This window comes from Ascaphus truei, chromosome 2, assembly GCF_040206685.1.
Source record: "Ascaphus truei isolate aAscTru1 chromosome 2, aAscTru1.hap1, whole genome shotgun sequence".
In the NCBI taxonomy this organism is placed as follows: domain Eukaryota; kingdom Metazoa; phylum Chordata; class Amphibia; order Anura; family Ascaphidae; genus Ascaphus; species Ascaphus truei.
In genome coordinates this window covers 291287867-291307898 of record NC_134484.1, presented here as the reverse complement: position 1 = coordinate 291307898, position 20032 = coordinate 291287867, and the positions used below count along the sequence as shown (strand labels likewise).

The 20032-nt window shown below is 45.4% G+C and overlaps 1 protein-coding gene across 1 annotated transcript in view; it reads right to left on the bottom strand.

Annotated features, from left to right (window-relative positions):
- Window positions 1-1210: 1210 nt before the first annotated feature.
- The window catches only part of SUSD5 (sushi domain containing 5), a 355951-nt gene continuing 337129 nt past the window's right edge, over window positions 1211-20032 (bottom strand). The window contains exon 5 of the mRNA XM_075586342.1: window positions 1211-7167. Within this exon, the coding sequence (XP_075442457.1) occupies window positions 5966-7167 (1202 nt within the window). The 3' untranslated portion in view covers window positions 1211-5965. The remainder of the gene's footprint in view (window positions 7168-20032) is intronic.

Below are 20032 nucleotides of genomic sequence, written 5' to 3'. Positions count from 1 at the left end.
CCCAATCTCCTTGTAAATGCAGCATCATTGATTAAGCAGTGTAGAGTGCTCTGCAAGCTCATATTAAATATAGAAAAACACAAGCAGATAAACAATTGATTACCAGTCATTGCAGTATTCATTACACAAAAACAATCTAAAGCAGTGCAAATGTTTTCTAAAATAGATAATCTGCACACTCTTTAGTACAAATGCTGCTGATCGGTCTGTAGGAGAGATCTAGGGAGAGCGTGGGGGTGGGGCCTTGATGGTGGGTGCAGCCATGACAGGGCATATCTGCCCTGCCATTGCCTGCGCGCAGCCACGTGACCACATCGTGGCACGGGAAGACAAAATACTTGTCTTCCCTGCGAGCATATGCGTCACAGCGCTTTGCGCTCCCACACACACATCCACTGGGGCCTGCCCCATAGAGGGCTGTGTTGTGGTGTGTGGCACGCACGCCACCGTGACCACTGGGGACTCAGCCTTAAGTGGTTCTAATGCTAATTTATCCTATTGTGAATATAGAATTAAATATAACTATATTAACAGAGATATTTCAGTTTCTCCTGTAGAAGCAGCCATATTAGATTTGGGATATCATTTGTGACAATGCATGCATCAGAATCACCACTGGATTAAGGGGGTTATGCTCTAAGTTACGTGTGTCAGTTCAGGCAATGATGCAGGAAATGTCCCATTCAAGTCAAGACTCAAGTCAGGTTATAACCCAATTAAGAAAAATGTAAAAATTAATATTTTCATTTAAGGTAATAACTGTGTTTAATATGTCAAAGTTAGGTCTAAATAACCATAAAATAACTAAATTCAATCTTATCAGGTATGACTTTGATGGTTTTCCTCTGTGTGTTGCCCAACTATCTTTTCTTATGATGTCATTTACTCTATGTCTCTCCCTGTGAGAGGGAACATTTGGTAACAGCTTTTATCATTTTAATATGAAGTTTTCATCTAGGATTCTTTAGCAGTGATGTGTCACCAGTGCTTAGAAGTAGAAATGCTGCTAGATCATTTAGTTACATTATATCTTCCTGCTAGCTACTGTAGAAAGAATTAAAATGACATTGATGTTTATGATACCTGGAATTTTCTGTGCCATAAACTGTACATGACATCACCAAAGTAGCATCATTGTGACTCCCAGTTCACAAGTTCAACATGGTTTAAAACAAATTGGAAAAAACAAGAATAGTAAAGGCTGCAGTCCTTAAGTGATTTATTTATGTCTTGATTTATTAGAAAAACAAACAAACCTATAGTCTACATTGTCTTTTTCAATGGATTTTTATGTTGCTACGGTACATAAGAAGATAATTAATTTATCATATTCCAGGCAAAGTTCATAAAAAGCATAAATGTAACGCTTCTTCCACGGGTACACAATAAGCTTGGTGGTAATCCAGCAGTACAGTATAGAAAATCGTCACTAATGTATATTTGATGCACAAGGTTTTTATTCAGGAATCAACGTTTCAGTCCAACAATCTGACCTTAACTAAGAAGGGTCTTGATGGAGTTGTGCATCAAATCTACATCAGTGCTATTTTTCCATATTGAACATATTCCAGGTGAAATAAGATCCCTTAGTGATGAGTGAAAAACTCAAAAACAAATCGCAATGAACAAAGGTCTTTATCCAATATTCTGTGGAGTGAGATCCCTTTATATGGTAAAACTGATCCATTCAAATAAATAGACATGTAGCCTTCCCATGCAGGACCTCATAGCAAAATGAAAAGAGGTCAAAGAGTACTTTTATCAACTCATAACAACTATGCTTCATAGTGGAGTCATATTCAGATGACTCTTAGCACCTACATTCACTCTTCCATCTTTTTGAGGTCAAAGGTAAAAAGAAAATTTACAAAAATGTGTTAAACAACTTTTTTTTTTACAATGGTTAAAAATGCCTAAGGCAAAAGAATGGTGCAAGTTTAGACCTGGTGGTTAATTTGTCACACATATACTGTAGTCCTAATCTTATTAAGCAGTGGTATTCCATAACTGGCACATTCTGGTGGTGAAAGACACCTTATGGCCTTTCACTTAAATTAGACAACATGTGTTTTCACGCTCCCAAATGTGTCTTATGGAATTACACTGCTTATTAAATATTGGGGCACAAAATGCAAAAAAATGATAACATCAATTGCCTACAATCACTGCATTAGGGGCATAAAATGATAAGGCAACTAAACCTTCCCACGGAGCTCCTCTCTCCAACTCTTACTGGTAAGCATTAACTTAATACAAGCACTGAATTTCTGTTTTTGTCATAAGTATTTAATGTCAAATTGGATAGCATGGTACCTTGATATGTTATTTTTTTCATTTTAATTTTTTTGACAATGTTTATGTAAACGAATGAGTCTGGGTAGGTAATGCATATCAATTTCTACATTTGTTTGTATTGGTTTTCTTAGTTTTCTGTTATTTTTTTACACCTAAAGCACATGCTGAAGGAAGAAGTATATGACACCTACAGTACACACATACATTTTACTTTATATTGCTTATTAAGATTCGTACTTGTTCCTACTGTACGTCACTTCTTTTTTACCAATGAACCTCAATTAATCTAGGCTTACATAAGGAAAATTATAACTGAACAGTAAAGGGTGTTTTAATGTGTCAATGTACACATGTATAGTATAGCATCACATACTTGGAAAATAACGTAACTGTTTGGATAACAGACATGTAAATACTGTACAGTATATGAATTGTTTAAAAAAAATCCTGTCACTAAACAGGTACTTATAAATTAAATATATTAAATTACATTGTGTCTCTTTGTTGCAACTAATCAAGGCTGATTAAATATCTTTGGTAAGTAAAACAGGGCCTTATGCAGAGAGCATCGTTATTTCGAAATTCACCATTTTTTGTACAATTTCGCGCAGAAACCGGCAGAAAATGGCGAGTTCCGAAAAACGCGCCATTTTGTTTTTTCAATTGCTAAAACTCGCCTCGCGGCTGGCGAGAACCTCCATCTCGCCATTTTTAAAACTCTCCGAATGCAGAGAGGTGCGAACGGCATAAAGCGGCTGTTCGCGCCAAAAAACGGGGCGATTCTCGCATTTTTGCCGCGCCAGGAAAAGATGGCAAGATGGCGCTCGCCGCCTATAGTAAAGGGGAAAAAAAGGCGCGAATTTGTTTTTACACGTTTCTGAAGCGCGCATCTCGCCAATTTAAACTCGCCACACGCATCCATGTTAAACATAGCAGAATTCGCACTTTTCTGCATATGGAGAATAAAACTCTCCAAAAAAGCTACTTTTTATGAAATTCGCCAATTTTAAAATTCTATGCTCTCTGCATAAGGCCCACAGTTTTTTAACTACTCTCTCTTCCTCTTATAGCTCTAATTAAACAAATATCCAGGTTCAATTGTAATATTTAAGATTTTAGTTTGCAGGGTATATTACAGCAGTTTCATTTTTGTGTGTATATATATATATAATGAGCAAAGCTTTCCAGTGTCAAATCTCATTAAAACAGCAGATCACATTTTCTTCTCTATCCCAAAGAAAATAAAAGTAGTGCAGTTTAAAAGGATAATGGAGTTATGGTCTAGGACTAAAATCATATTACAAGAGCAACTTTCAGTATGCTTGTTGTCCCAAATATTTTGTATCCATTTTTCTCTGCATGCTTACACTAATAAAATATTAAGGAGTGGTTACAAGGACATTAGCCCCCACAGATCAGGTTTTCAGGCTATCCCTGCTTCAGCATAGGGGGCTCAATTAGTCCCTGCTCCAGCAAAGGTGGCAGAATCAGACTGAGCCTCTGATTGTGCCACCTTTGCTGATGCAGGGATTGATTGAGGACTGGAATATGAATAAGAACTCCCCTGATTTACGGAGGATGTGTTTCATGTAATGGCATGTATCAATTTGAACATGTTTCCTCTCTTCTTTCTATGCATCAATTGAGTCGCCATCTTTTCTGCAAGTTGGCATTAACCTTGCCTTGCCTAACTAACAAACCTGCATCATACAGTACATGCCATGAAAAAAAAGTTTTTTTTTATTTGATGCAAATGCTATGGGACTCAGCACAATTTAATTTAGGGGCTAAGTGGTGTTTGTATAGAATGATTGAAACGTACTGCTGCTCCCATTGGATATTACACTAACAACTTCCTTTGTATGGTTATTTGGTAATAGAGACTTAAAATAAACTTTCACAGAGAACTTCAAAATATTGCTCACTGGCCTAGCCTTAATGTACGTTAATCCATACTTATAACCTTGCAGTGGATGTTTCAATACTGAATTTTTATATGGGCCATCCACAAAAAAATAAAGTAACAATGTAATTGTTTTATTTGTGCAACAATGAAATTTTTAGAAATTGAAGATTTTTTTTCCTTTTTAGCAAAGTCCATGAAATGTACAAATTGTGTGGGTTATTCATTAAAATATTGATAGTAATGATTAGAGCACTATCGCACAGAAACTCTTATTGACTTCAGTGGGAGTTACATTACCGGGTAATAATGCCTCGATCTGTCACCAGTTTAATTAATAATCCCTACACCTCTACAACTTTTCCCACAATACAAGGCAATTTGTTTGTAGTAATATGCATATCCTGCATATTATATATTTACATAAAGGGAGGTTTAAACCATCTCAGGTTTCAACTTAATATATGCACATGAGAAAATATATATTTATATAATATTAATGTCTTCATTCTCTTTTACATCTTCAACAATCCCAATTTGTTCTCAACACTAGTTAATTTTGTTCCTATAAAGGACTATACCTTAAAGCAGTGGTGTGCAAAATTCGCTATGGGGGGGGGGGGGGAAGGAGAGGGGTGCGGGTTTTACAGAGGCCCAGTGCGTCTCGAAAGCATTTAAATGAATGCCGGGGGAGCTGCAAGGCCTCTGTAAACGTCTCTTTACCTTGATTCAGACGACTCCTGGTGATGCATCGCCATGGCAATGTGGCGTCAAATGACGCTGCAGGGTCATGTGATGTCACGTTGCCATGGCAACGTGACGTCATGACGCCAAGATGTCTGAGTCAAGGTAAGCAGGGGGGGTGCAAGGAGAGGGGGACAGCGGCAGGGGAGCGCAGGGTAGAAAGATTGCGCTCCCCTGCCTTTAAAGAGTACAGGTTGGATGGCAATGGAGATGAGTAGAAGCTGCAACATGGATTAATGCATATTTACATCTAAAATTAGAAAGTAAAGTTGTTTAATTTTAACTGATGTATTTAGTCTCTTGTATATTATTTTTGCAGTTTGTAAACTGAGATATGTGAAAAAAAGATTGAGAAACATATTTGAATACATTTACACATTTCTCATAAATTTTGCATTTTGGGGGCGGAGGGTTGCAAATTTGCCAGAATTATGCAAAATTGCAAGTAAATTAAGGCTTATATGCAAAATAAATTACACTCATTTAACTTTTACATTTACTTTTAATGTTTTACTTTTTTTGTTTGTGAACTTTTTTTTGAAAAAAGGGCAAATATCAATTGGTTTTCAAACTCCAGTTAAAACTTTGCACATCTCTATCTATAAGTTATTGTTTTGGTTATTGTTTATCATCCAGAGTTTAGTCAAATTCTTTTAAAATTTAATTTTTTTCATAAAAAAAAACTATTTTAAATTATTGTTCAAATGCACCCCAAGTAGGACATTATATAAAAGTACATTCTGTTATAAGAAATATCTGTTAATCTTTTAGTTATATATTTACCCATACACTTCTAGCAGTATCAGTAGTAGTTGTTGATCTGCAAAATTGTAGATTCCTCTAACACTAAATCGGGTCTAATAAAACTAAAGTATCAAACTCGTTCAACTCCAACAAGTACAAAACAAACACGAGTCACTGCAAAAAACAGATCCATGTTCCTTCTTTAAACACATACTTCTGAATTTGTTGGCAAGGTACAGTATGATTTTTCTTCCCGAACCTTCCAAAATGTTTGTTTTTTTATACTTTCTGCATCTCAATCTGCTGTGAATGTCTAGTTTGACCTTTACCATTTAGGTTGTAGACTGAGCTCTTCTGCTGCCATTTCTTGTAACACCAAACTGCCATGATGGTTGCTAACAAGAGCAAGCACAGGACAACCACAATAATTGCAATCAATAGACCTTTACTGGCTTTTGGGCAGTAATCACCTGTGCATGGTTCAGAAGTAGCAAAAAGATTTGTTCCTTCTGAGGCTTTTTCTAGAAACCTCTCAGAATCTTGCTCCATAGTAAATTCTGTTTCATCTGGGGTCGGGTACATAGTTACACGCTGAATACCTGTTTGAAATGGCATGTAGTCAGGCCTCACTGTATGTGATGTTTCCACGAAAACAGTGGGTGTGGAGTCTGAGAGATCATGCATAATGGCTGTAGTGGAAATATGCTTGGTGTACCCAAAACGTGTATTTGGATGATATCCCGCCATATCATCACTATATCCTTTGGCAGTAATTACATTTTCTGGAGCATTAGTTGGCGTAAGCCATACCTGTACTTCTTTATTATCAGACTCCACTGTTGAGACAGACAAAATGTGGCTCATATCGCTGTTGGGTAGAAGTGTGTTAGAATCAGCTTTCTCCACCTCCACATGACTTGGTTGATAAGTGGTGACAAAAATGTCATCGGTTTCCATAGAACCATCATCTTTTCCCCCTTCCTCCACAACTTGTGTTGCTGGGTTGCCATCTAACAAGAAGCTATCTGTGCTGGCAACTGCATCTTTGGTAGTGGAAGGGCCAATTGGGAAATCTTCACTGTCAAAATGCAACTTATTAACAAGTTCAGTGTAATCCGTTTTCACTCCAATGCGGTTGTCACTATTAGAAAACTGAGTTTTAGTGGAATCATATGGCTCCAACTCAGACTCAGGTTCACCGAAGACATCAGGGGGAAACCAAAACAAATGCTTTTGACTTAGCATTGAAATTGGAGATTCAGTTGGTGCCTTGCTTGATTTTTCAATGGAAGCCAGATCTCTGGCATCTTCTAAATTACCTCGATGCTCAGTATGTATGTTAAAAGAAACCCTCTCCTCATCTTCATCCTCCTCATGCTGCTCCTTATGGTCTTCACCATCATCATCATTAGATTCCATATCTGTCATATCTTTATCGTCATGAAAATTGTCCTCATAGTCAATGTGAGCCTCAGTCTCATCTGAAAAACACAACAGTGTGGGATTTAGTACAAAGAAACAACACTAAACATACAAGGTTACATAGTAGATGAGGTTGAAAAAAGACATATGTCCGTCAAGTTCAACCAATGCTAAAATTTAGATGACAGCTAATTTAGCCTATATATGTACTTACAGTATTTTGATCCAGAGGAAGGCAAACAAAAACCACAAATGAAACATCATCCAATGATGTCACATAAGGGGAAAATTAAATTCCTTTCTGACTCCCAATATTGGCCATCAGATTTCTCCCTGGATCAACATCCTTCCCATGTTTACTTATTTGGTATTTCTAAAAAATAGGTCCAATCTATTGTATCTGCCATCACATTGTGTCTATATATACTTCTATATACTGCCCTGCACAGACCATAATCATGAAATACAGTATCATAAATTATTATTTGTATGGTTATGCAAAACAATTTTTAAATCCTGGTACAAACACACACAGTTACACTGTTTTTGCCACTGTCATTGGCTGTTCTTCTCTGTATTATCCTTTTGGCTTGGTTAAGTCTTTCTTTTAAAAAAAAGATAATCAATTGGAAGGGAATGTTTTAATTTAATATAGTTGGTCATTTGATTATTTTGTTACTCAGAAGTGTGCAAATATTTTAAAGCAGATATAAAGACATTAACATTACTGTACACCAATGGAATACATTGAAGATGGAGAGCAATCTTGGCCACATGCACTTCTGGATAGAACTGTAAGCTTATCAATTTTACATGAAACAGAAATACATGGCAATGATTTATTGATAGAAACACAAGAGGGATATTATATTTACAAACTTTTAACATATTGGATTATTTGTAAATCTTATTGAAATACTTTTTTAATATGAGTGGATATTGTTTTCACATACATTATTTCACTCAATATATAGCAAGGGCACATTTTTCTTTATATTTGTATTGGAGCAAATTTAGTTATTTTTATACAGATGCAGCGGCCATTATTGAAACACTTCACGTGGTGTATACCTCGGAATACCGATGTCATGGCGCGGTATTTCTTCCAACCTTATCGCCTTAAGACGCGAGTGCAGAAAATGGTATTTTAGTGTTCTGGTTTTTAAACACTTGAAATTGACACAGTCAAATGTCCTAATTGAATATGCTGTGAAGTAGTTTCCTGTTGCTGGAAAATATGTTAGTCTCATTCATTTCAATCGAGCTGTTTCCTTCTCCAGAACAGGGGAGCAGATTCGCAGCATACTAAATACAGCCTACTGTACATGTCACAAATCACTCACCAGTCAAGAATTTCACCTGAAGGATTTTTAAAAAAATATATATCGCGTAAACAAATTACACATTTACACACGGTTATAACGCGGTCAGATCGGGAAGCCTCAAGGACGGGGTTCAGCTGTATGTAGCCATGTGGCCCCTAGCTATATATTTCTGTGCCCCAGTACTATAAGTCTTGGTAGCAGCAGGCAGTGCTGGGGTTAATCCCTTCTCACATGGCCTAGCATGTGAGCCTCTTCTCCGGTAAGTTAGTTTGTTGCAGTTTCCAGGTTCTAGCCCCATCAGGGGGTGAGGGTGCTAAGACTAGCCTGGGGGCCTCAAGCCCTTGGGAGGCCTAGTCAAGGAAGAAGGGCCCTGCGTGCTAGGCTCTGACCCTAGAGGTGACTGCAAGCTGCAAGGTGATACCTATCTGAGTTAAGTGGGGTCCAGGAGGTGTGCTTCTCTTGTATGAGGAGGATATGGAGAATGAACTACGTGGATGTTACACCTATAAATCCTGTTGCATTGTTTCTGGCATTGATAGTCTCTTATTCACAATGTTCCTGTGGGGATGAACCCCTGTTTATGGCAGAGCCCTTCAGGATGGAGGAGCTGCACCAACCACTAAAGGATATCTGTAGCCCAACCTCCCTGCAACATCACAGAGACTCAGCCTCCTGAGAACTAACAGGTGACCACCACAGCACCACTAACATCTATCTACCAGAAAATCCCCCTTGGGAGGGGGCGGGGGGGGGGAGAATAGGGGTGTTACATAAAGAAAACAGAAATAAAATAGGTTAATGGGGTACCCTGTAATAATATTTAAGATTTTTTACAGAAGAATTACAAGAGGAAAGTGCACAGACAACGAAGAGGCCTACGGTATGTCCCTCATATTTGAAACATTTGTCTGGTCACAATTGCAATGCTAAAAAGTATTACAAACCTTTAAAAACTCTGGGGCAAATGCTCAGAGGTCCATTAAATCTGGGATACTAACATGACATTACCTAGATACGTAACGTCCATTAGCTTAGCTAATGATATGCAAAAACAACAGCCGTTCGTCAAACTAGCATTGTTACATTACAGTTGTGTGAAAAAGAAAGTACACCCTCTTTGAATTGTATTGTTTTACATATCAGGACATAATGACAATCATACAGAACAGCAATAAACTCATATTGAACCCCCAAAATAACCACAATATATATATATATATATATATATATTTAAAACCAGAGACAGAACATGAAACACAGACAGAGCTCAGTGCTACATCCATTAACACAGATACACAGTACAGTGCCTATATATATATATATTTATATATATATATATATATATATATAGGAAAACACAGGGGGTGCTCAGTGCTACATCCAAATGACAAAACATACATGGTAATAATTACAAGAAATGATGCATCAATACTAATAACATTGCTAATGCTAATAATAAAATATGGTTTTTTAGTTAGAAATTTTGGCCAAAACATCATAAGCTTGCACACCAAACGTCAAGGTAAACCATAATAAGTGCAAGTCCTACACTACACTGCATTTGTTCCCAATACCTCTGTATGAGGGGGAAGAACCATAATAGATTCATTACCTGCAGCAAGATGAGACAATCCACCATTAAAAAGGGGGAGTTGACGTGTGCTCTGGGGGAGGTGCCACAACCTCCATACAACTGATACCAGTCAGAAATTAATAAAACACACAAACACAGCAAGCTCAAACGCCCACACCCTCCTAATATTGACTATATGTAATGCCACATAGAGTGCAACTGGGCTGTGGCACATGAATATAGGAAAACACAGGGGGTGCTCAGTGCTACATCCAAATGACAAAACATACATGGTAATAATTACAAGAAATGACCTCCCCCAGAGCTCACGTCAACTCCCCCTTTTTAATGGTGGATTGTCTCATCTTGCTGCAGGTAATGAATCTATTATGGTTCTTCCCCCTCATACAGAGAGGTAAAAGGAAGGGTTCTGCATAGGCCCTGTTTTCCTGTGTGAAGCTGTGCTGGAGCCTGCTTCTCTTCCACTCAGAGTTCCCAGGCAATTGCTGAAGAATCAGGTTGTATTCTTTCTTTTTTTTCTTTTATTCTTTATTTTTTGGTATACTTTGGTGTGGATCTGTGGGGGAGTATACTGTGAGTATACAGTGGTTTTTGTAGAGGGTTTGGGTGGTTTTTTTCAGGTTTAAAAACCGTTTTTGTTTTCACCCAGAGGCTGCTGTATTTCAACCCAGCAAAGCTGCACTTTGGCTGGCAGAAATTGCAGTCTCAACCCCTCTCCCCTCCCCCACCTCTGGTTGTTTTTTACTTCCAGTTTTCACTTTAATTTAAGCCTGATTTCTTTCTTTTGCAATTGGGAGCTCTGTGTCTTACTTTAAGACCTTCATTTTTGTGTGTGGTTTCTTGAAAGAGAGAGAGAGAGTTAAATAATTAGGGGACAAAGAGAAGATTACAGCAGGTTTTAAAAGCTGTTTTTCATTCTCTCCCTGTGCAGAGAGATAGTTAATTGGTTCTTAAAAGAAACAGTTACCTCCCTGCATCTCTCTCCCTAAGCACTATTTCCTCCCCTTACTTAGAGGCTTATTTCATCATGCCTGGGGGGAACAGGACTAGTGCAGCAACAGGGGCCACACCTGGACATCGGACTACTAAAACTGGGGCCCCTAGGAGTAACAACCATAGCCCAAGGCCTGGTACTTCCAGTGCCCTGGCCACACCTCCCCCAGCTCCTCTTGTCAGTTTAACCCCTGCAGTCCCAGGTTCAACTTGGGTGCAGGTGGCAGCTGCAGGCGTCGGCCCCGGCAATAACAATGATGGGGCCACACCCTGTCTGAGCAGGAAGCTTGGGGTGAGGTGCCCAATGTCACCTGGCCTTAGCATGGAGATTTATGTTAGGGCTGTGGCAGACGTTGTGGGTCCCTCTGCTGTGGTGGCGGCCAGCAAGATGTACGGGAAGGGCATTTTCTTTCTCCGTACGCTGGCTGCCACGCACACCCTGGTGCAGAAAGGCATCAGTGTAGGGGGGACCTACATCCCCGTAGAGCCCATGGAGGGGTTAGGCACTAGGATTATTCTCTCCAATGTGCCCCCCTTCATCCCAGATAGCCTCATGCGGCTGCACCTGCAAGTCCTGGGAGACATTAAGTCTCCCATAACAAAAATTCCGCTGGGCTGCAGGGATAGAGCGCTGAGGCACGTGCTCTCATTTAGGCGGCAGGTACAAGTGCAGCTGCCGGGGAGCACAGAATCTGTGGAGGGTTCTTTTAGGGTGCCGTACGAGGGCATAATGTACACAGTGTTCTATGGCACGGAGGGAATTAGATGTTATCTGTGCAAGGAGCTGGGGCACACTCGTAGGAGTTGCCCCAAAGGGAACAGAGGACCTATCCCAACTCCTACACCCACCCCTCCCTCTGCCAAGACACCCCGTACCGCTGTGCCCACCACAGCGGGGCCCTCAGGGGCCCAGGTCCCTCCTGGGACCACAAGAGATTTTGCTGTCCCATCTGGAACAGTGACTTCTGTACCTCTCCCTGGAGAGCGGAGAGAAGGAGAGGGGGTCGCCCTGGAGCGACCACCCTCTGTTATCACTGTCTCCCCCCAAGGGGAAATACCTTGTGCCACTGTGCCCACCGCGGTGGAGCCCTTGGGGGCCCAGCCCCCCCCCCCCTGGGACCACAGCAGATGTTGCTGCCCCATCTTGGGCGGTGACATCTGCACCTCTCCCCCAAAGAAAGAGGGAGAAAGGAAAGCCCTTGAGGGCCCAGGCCCCCCCTGGGTCCACAGAAGATGTCACTGGCCCATCTCAAACAGTGACATCTGAACCTCTCCCCAAAGAACAGAGGGAGAAGGAAAAGACCTCAAGGGCCCAGGTCCCCCCTGGGATCATAGAAGATGTCACTGCCTCAACTCAAACAGTGACATCTGAACCTCTCCCCCCTACAAAGAGGGAGAAAGGAAAAGTCACCCCACAACAGTCACCCTCTGTTGTCGCTGTCCCCCCCCAAGAACACCTTACCCCCAATGTAAGCACCGTACAGAGTGTGGGGGAGCAGGAGGAAGCTCCTGTTATGGAGGTAGCGGTAATCTCTCCTGGGGAATCAATCCCTAGAAAGAGCAAATTTAAAACAAATAAGAGGGTGATTGAGGAGGTAGAGGAGGGTGAACCGTATTACGTTTACCCTCTGAAGTCTCTGAAGCGGGACGTAACATCAGTTCCGTACAAGGTGGTCCTGTCCAGACCACTGGTTACGAGTAGCCAGTGTAAACCAGATCCCACACACGTACAGCCCCCCCCCCTCGAATTTCTGGAGGGAATACAACTGAAGGTACCCGGCGTCTCTGGGGTGGAAGGCCAAAATGCTCAGCAGCATGAGGCCTTGCCCATAGATATAGACGTTGGGGTGCCTCTCAACGCCCCTCCCGGTTGGAGAGCATCCCCAGGAGAATTGTGCTTCGGTGAATTTGCCTTGCCGAGTGCACCTATCTTTGGAGCCAGCCAAGATCCCCCTCCGGCTGTACCGCCTTCGAGTGTTGCACCTGAGGCGGAGTCAGGTTTTGCGTCACCAGAAGTAGGGGATGGGCTAGGGCTGACCCCCATGGTTGAGGATGGAGAGGGGGAGGCAGGTGTAGGTAGGGATGCTTTAGTGAGCACTTCGGATTTCAACTGGAGGCTATCTGACATGAGCCCTCTTAGTGGGGAGTTTTGGTCTTTGTCAAAGATGACTGCCAGGCTAGACTCTCTCCTTGGGGTGCCTACAGAAGAGTGCCCTCCCGTGATTGAGGCGAAGGCCCCTAACATTCCGTTTACTTACACGGCGATAGAGGAGACCAGGAGGGTAATGGGTACCTTTTTGGTTCACAAGGTCAATCCAGAAACCGCTGCCTCTGCCATGCCACCACCAGATACCCCTGAACATCCTATCCCGGGGTTGGAAGTGGAGGATTTAGTGGACCCCCTCGTGGAAACACCGAAGGGGGAACCCACTGTAGAACTGAGAGAGACCCCCGCAGGGGAGGGTGAGGGTCTTAAGCCTTTCAGTCAACAGGAGCTTAGGGAGTTGGGGCTCAGTGAGGAGTCTTCTGGCACCGTGGAGTCGGTGGACTCTTTGACCCCTGTTATCCCTGCCAAGGAGCTAGATGCTTTCCTAGAGGATACCCTCTGCAAGCATAAAAACTTTAAGGTGAAGTTGGCCCTTGAGAAGTGGAAAGATGCCTCGGTCATTCTCCACTCTCTCGGAGTTTACATCAGGGCCAACCACAAGGCCAAAATCTCTGGGGCTATCCATATTAGGGTCCTGAAGTTTGAAAAAGTGATGCGAGACCACGTAAAGGCTTCTCAGGGTATAGTACCCTGAGCACCTGTGGGGAACCAAAAAACTCCTGATTACCAATGGCGTTAAGCATCGGTACGCTAAATGTTAACGGCTGTAAGGATGGGTTTCGCAGGTTCCAGGTACTCTCCTTCTTGCAGAAGGGGAAGTATTCTGTGAGTTTCCTGCAGGAAACCCATACCACTCCAGAGGCTGAAGCCAGCTGGCATTTGGAGTGGCGAGGCAGTGTCTTCTTCAGCCATCTCACTTCAACATCTAGTGGGGTGGTGACCCTGTTCTCTGAGTCCTTTCAACCAGAGCTGCTGCTTGCCAAAGCTGTTGTTCCAGGTCGCCTGTTGCATATCAGGGTCCGACACGAGGACTACACGTTTAATTTCCTGAATGTGTATGCTCCTGCCACTGGACCCCTGAGAAGGCAGTTCTTCGTCAGAATGTCTGAATACCTGGAGACAGTCGACGCGGACGAATACGTGGTGCTCGGGGGTGATTTTAACTGTACCCTCGAGGCTCGGAAGGACCGGAATGGTCAGGAGCCACACCCGTGTTCTGCGTCGGCCTTGCGGGAGGTCATCACCCGCTACTCCTTGGTAGACGTCTGGCGAGAACAACATCCTGAGGCATCCACTGAGTTCACCTATGTTAGGGTGTTTAGGGGTGAACGGATGTCCTGGTCCCGGATCGACAGACTGTATATTTCCAGCCACAGCCTGTCGCGAGCCCAGTCCAGTGCCATTAGGCTGGCGCCTTTTTCGGACCACAATTGTGCGTCCGTGACGCTGATGCTGCTACCTGCAGCACCTTCGGCCGCTTATTGGCATTTCAACAATTCGTTGTTGGAGGACAAGGGGTTTGCGACGTCGGTCAGAGACTTTTGGATGGCCTGGAGAGGTTGCAGGTCAGACTTTGCCACGTTAGAGCAGTGGTGGGACGTGGGCAAGGTTCATCTGCGCCTCGTATGTCAGGAGTACACCAGAGGTGCCAGCGGGCGGCGCGATGCTGAGATCGAGGCCCTCAGGGAGGAGGTGCTCGATCTCGAGAAGCGGCTGTCTGTGGCGGGAGACCAATACCTGCAGAGTATGTACATGGAGAGGAAGTGCGCTCTCCGGGAATTGGAAGATCGGAGAGCTCGGGGGGCGTATGTGCGATCCCGCATCAACTTCCTTCGAGAGATGGATCGCGGGTCGCGCCTCTTCTACACGCTGGAGAAAAAGAGGGGAAACCGTAGACATATCACATGCCTGTTGGCAGAGGACGGTACCCCTCTGACTGACCCGGAGAGCATCCGGGACAGAACCCGGAGATTCTATGTAGATCTTTTCTCCCCGGAGTCCATCCAGCCAGATAAATGCAGGGTCTTATGGGAGGGGCTTCCCACGGTCGGTGAGGATGGAAGGGAGCGGCTTGAGTTACCTTTGACTCTGGCCGAGCTCTCTGAAGCCCTCAGTCTCATGTCCCGCGGAAAAGCGCCGGGGCTAGACGGGCTGACTGTGGAGTTCTTCCGGTTTTTCTGGGAGATGCTGGGACCTGATTTCACCGAGGTCCTAGCCGAAGCCCTGGAGATCGGTGAGATGCCACTTTCGTGTCGGCGGGCAATACTGTCTTTGCTGCCGAAGAAGGGGGATCTCCGTCAGATCTCTAATTGGCGACCGGTCTCACTGCTCAGCACGGACTATAAGATCGTAGCCAAAGCGCTTTCGCTGAGGCTCAAGTCCGTACTGGCAGAGGTGATTCACCCTGACCAGTCCTATACTGTCCCGGGCCGGAGCATTCATGACAACATTTTTCTGGTCCGGGACCTGATGCATTACGCACAGAGGACGGGTCTATCACTCGCCTTCATGTCCCTAGATCAGGAGAAGGCGTTTGACAGAGTGGATCACCGTTACCTTATGCAGACCCTGCGGGTGTTTGGCTTCGGCCCACAATTTGTGGGCTTTCTCCAGATGCTGTACGCTTCTGCAGAGTGTCTGGTGAAGATTAACTGGTCCCTGACGGCACCTTTTGTGTTTGGTCGGGGAGTGCGTCAAGGGTGCCCCCTGTCTGGGCAACTGTACGCACTGGCCATTGAGCCCTTCCTCTGCCTACTGAGGAAGAGGCTTACCGGGCTGGTGCTGCGGGAGCCCGACATGCGGGTAGTCCTGTCGGCTTATGCCGATGATGTGCTCCTCGTGGCCCAGGACCTAGATGATCTAGAGAGGGCACAGGAGTGTCAAGAGGTCTACACCGCGGCCTCTTCTGCTCGGATCAACTGGTCCAAGTGCTCCGGCATCTTGGTGGGTCCCTTAAAGGTGGACTCTTTGCCCCCCACGTTTCGTAATATCTCGTGGGGGAGCGATACTCTCAAGTATCTGGGAGTCTACCTGTCTGCTGCAGAGGACCCTGCCCCAGAAAACTTCAGTGATCTTGAAGAACGGGTCATTGCTCGTCTGGGGTCATGGGTGTATCTGTCGAGAATGCTTTCCCTTAGGGGAAGAACCCTGGTGATTAATCAGCTAGTGGCCAGTCAGCTTTGGCACCGGCTGATAGCCATGGGTCCGACCCCCGAATTTATCAACAAGATCCAGAGGAAGTTGATGGATTTTCTCTGGATGGGGAAGCATTGGGTCTCTGTGGGAGTTGCGTGTCTCCCTTTGGAGGAGGGTGGACAGGGAGTGGTGTGTGTCCGCTCCCAGTTACACACTTTCCGCCTCCAATACCTGCAGAGATACCTATTCGCAGATCCGTCTCCGCAGTGGTGCCAGCTGGCAACCTTTTTCTTTCGCCAGCTGCGCAATATGAGGTATGACCGGCAACTCTTTTTCATCAGGCCCGAGGGTTTAGGTAGAAACCTCTCGGAGCTGCCGGCATACTACCGGGACTTACTGAAGGCATGGAAACTGGTCTCCGCGACCAGGAAGAAACAGGCGGTGGGGATTGATTTCCTCGCCGAGCCCCTGCTGTATAATCCGGCAGTGGGGGCTCGGATGTTGGATTCACCCTCTATTTGCCGACGGCTAATCCTGGCGCAGGTGACCAGAGTCGGGGATCTCCTGGACTATGAGCGGCGGGATTGGGTAGGGGCAGAGGTGCTCGCGCCCCGTATGGATCTGCGTTCTGCCCGCGTCCCTCGTCGTTTGATCCAGGAGATTAAAGATGCCATACACCCCGACTCCCGCACCTTCATTGAGGGGGTATTGCAGACCGGAAAGCCTTGTCATCCTATCAACTTCGGCTCTCCGAATCTTTGCGTAGAACCAAGGTCACGGCAACCCCCTCGGGCTCTTCTCTCCCCCAACCTCAGCAAGTTGGGGGAAATGTCCCCGGCATGTTTCCGCGGCATGCCGAGGAAAGTCCTGTATTCTCTGGTGCTCCATATAGTGCATTACCTCGCCCTTGTCACCCGCCCAGACACCATCTGGAGGCGGGTATTCCCAGCGAACGAGGATGAGAGACCCCGGTGGAGGGAACTCTATTCATCTTTGGTTCCCCGTCCCGCCGGGGATTTGAGTTGGAGAGTCCTCCACGGAGCACTGAGCACAGGAGAGTATTTGGCACACTTCACGGACTCCCCCGCCACCTGTCCCTTCTGTGGCGAGCGGGAGTCCGTATATCACATTTATTCGAGTTGTGCCAGACTGCAACCCCTCTTTTCCTTCTTGAGGAGCTTGCTCCTGCTGTTCTGGTTGCACTTCTCACCTCATCTTTTTATTTTTGGGTGCCCAGTGTCCCGGGACAATAAGCCTAGGGATCTCCTGGTCAACCTGCTCCTGGCATTGGCTAAGGTAGCCATTTGTAAAACCAGGAAGCAGTGTTTGGAGGGGGGGGTCCCGACAAACATCTTGGTCATGTTCCGGGCGCTGGTGCACTCCCGTATTCGGGCAGAGTACTCGTACGCCGAGTCTACTGGGACGGTTTCAGAGTTTGCCTCCCAGTGGGCGTTAGGTGGGGTGCTTTGCTCGGTATCCACCAATCAGGGTTCTTCAGATTTAACCCTTCTGTTTTAAGTGCACTTCATCAGTGCACTTGTTGGGTTCATTTCATTTTTGTTTGACTGGTTTATCTTTCTTCTACTTGGTAACAAGTAGAATTGCTGTTCAACTGAATTGGCCGGCTTCGCTGGCCAATCAGTTTCAAACCAGATCAAAATAGATCCCCCTCATACAGAGAGGTAAAAGGAAGGGTTCTGCATAGGCCCTGTTTTCCTGTGTGAAGCTGTGCTGGAGCCTGCTTCTCTTCCACTCAGAGTTCCCAGGCAATTGCTGAAGAATCAGGTTGTATTCTTTCTTTTTTTTCTTTTATTCTTTATTTTTTGGTATACTTTGGTGTGGATCTGTGGGGGAGTATACTGTGAGTATACAGTGGTTTTTGTAGAGGGTTTGGGTGGTTTTTTTCAGGTTTAAAAACCGTTTTTGTTTTCACCCAGAGGCTGCTGTATTTCAACCCAGCAAAGCTGCACTTTGGCTGGCAGAAATTGCAGTCTCAACCCCTCTCCATTCCCCCACCTCTGGTTGTTTTTTACTTCCAGTTTTCACTTTAATTTAAGCCTGATTTCTTTCTTTTGCAATTGGGAGCTCTGTGTCTTACTTTAAGACCTTCATTTTTGTGTGTGGTTTCTTGAAAGAGAGAGAGAGTTAAATAATTAGGGGACAAAGAGAAGATTACAGCAGGTTTTAAAAGCTGTTTTTCATTCTCTCCCTGTGCAGAGAGATAGTTAATTGGTTCTTAAAAGAAACAGTTACCTCCCTGCATCTCTCTCCCTAAGCACTATTTCCTCCCCTTACTTAGAGGCTTATTTCATCATGCCTGGGGGGAACAGGACTAGTGCAGCAACAGGGGCCACACCTGGACATCGGACTCCTAAAACTGGGGCCCCTAGGAGTAACAACCATAGCCCAAGGCCTGGTACTTCCAGTGCCCTGGCCACACCTCCCCCAGCTCCTCTTGTCAGTTTAACCCCTGCAGTCCCAGGTTCAACTTGGGTGCAGGTGGCAGCTGCAGGCGTCGGCCCCGGCAATAACAATGCTGGGGCCACACCCTGTCTGAGCAGGAAGCTTGGGGTGAGGTGCCCAGTGTCACCTGGCCTTAGCATGGAGATTTATGTTAGGGCTGTGGCAGACGTTGTGGGTCCCTCTGCTGTGGTGGCGGCCAGCAAGATGTACGGGAAGGGCATTTTCTTTCTCCGTACGCTGGCTGCCACGCACACCCTGGTGCAGAAAGGCATCAGTGTAGGGGGGACCTACATCCCCGTAGAGCCCATGGAGGGGTTAGGCACTAGGATTATTCTCTCCAATGTGCCCCCCTTCATCCCAGATAGCCTCATGCGGCTGCACCTACAAGTCCTGGGAGACATTAAGTCTCCCATAACAAAAATTCCGCTGGGCTGTAGGGATAGAGCGCTGAGGCACGTGCTCTCATTTAGGTGGCAGGTACAAGTGCAGCTGCCGGGGAGCACAGAATCTGTGGAGGGTTCTTTTAGGGTGCCGTACGAGGGCATAATGTACACAGTGTTCTATGGCACGGAGGGAATTAGATGTTATCTGTGCAAGGAGCTGGGGCACACTCGTAGGAGTTGCCCCAAAGGGAACAGAGGACCTATCCCAACTCCTACACCCACCCCTCCCTCTGCCAAGACACCCCGTACCGCTGTGCCCACCACAGCGGGGCCCTCAGGGGCCCAGGTCCCTCCTGGGACCACAAGAGATTTTGCTGTCCCATCTGGAACAGTGACTTCTGTACCTCTCCCTGGAGAGCGGAGAGAAGGAGAGGGGGTCGCCCTGGAGCGACCACCCTCTGTTATCACTGTCTCCCCCGAAGGGGGAATACCTTGTGCCACTGTACCCACCGCGGTGGAGCCCTTGGGGGCCCAGCCCCCCCCCCCCCTGGGACCACAGCAGATGTTGCTGCCCCATCTCGGGCGGTGACATCTGCACCTCTCCCCCAAAGAAAGAGGGAGAAAGGAAAGCCCTTGAGGGCCCAGGCCCCCCCTGGGTCCACAGAAGATGTCACTGGCCCATCTCAAACAGTAACATCTGAACCTCTCCCCAAAGAACAGAGGGAGAAGGAAAAGACCTCAAGGGCCCAGGTCCCCCCTGGGATCATAGAAGATGTCACTGCCTCAACTCAAACAGTGACATCTGAACCTCTCCCCCCTACAAAGAGGGAGAAAGGAAAAGTCACCCCACAACAGTCACCCTCTGTTGTCGCTGTCCCCCCCCAAGAACACCTTACCCCCAATGTAAGCACCGTACAGAGTGTG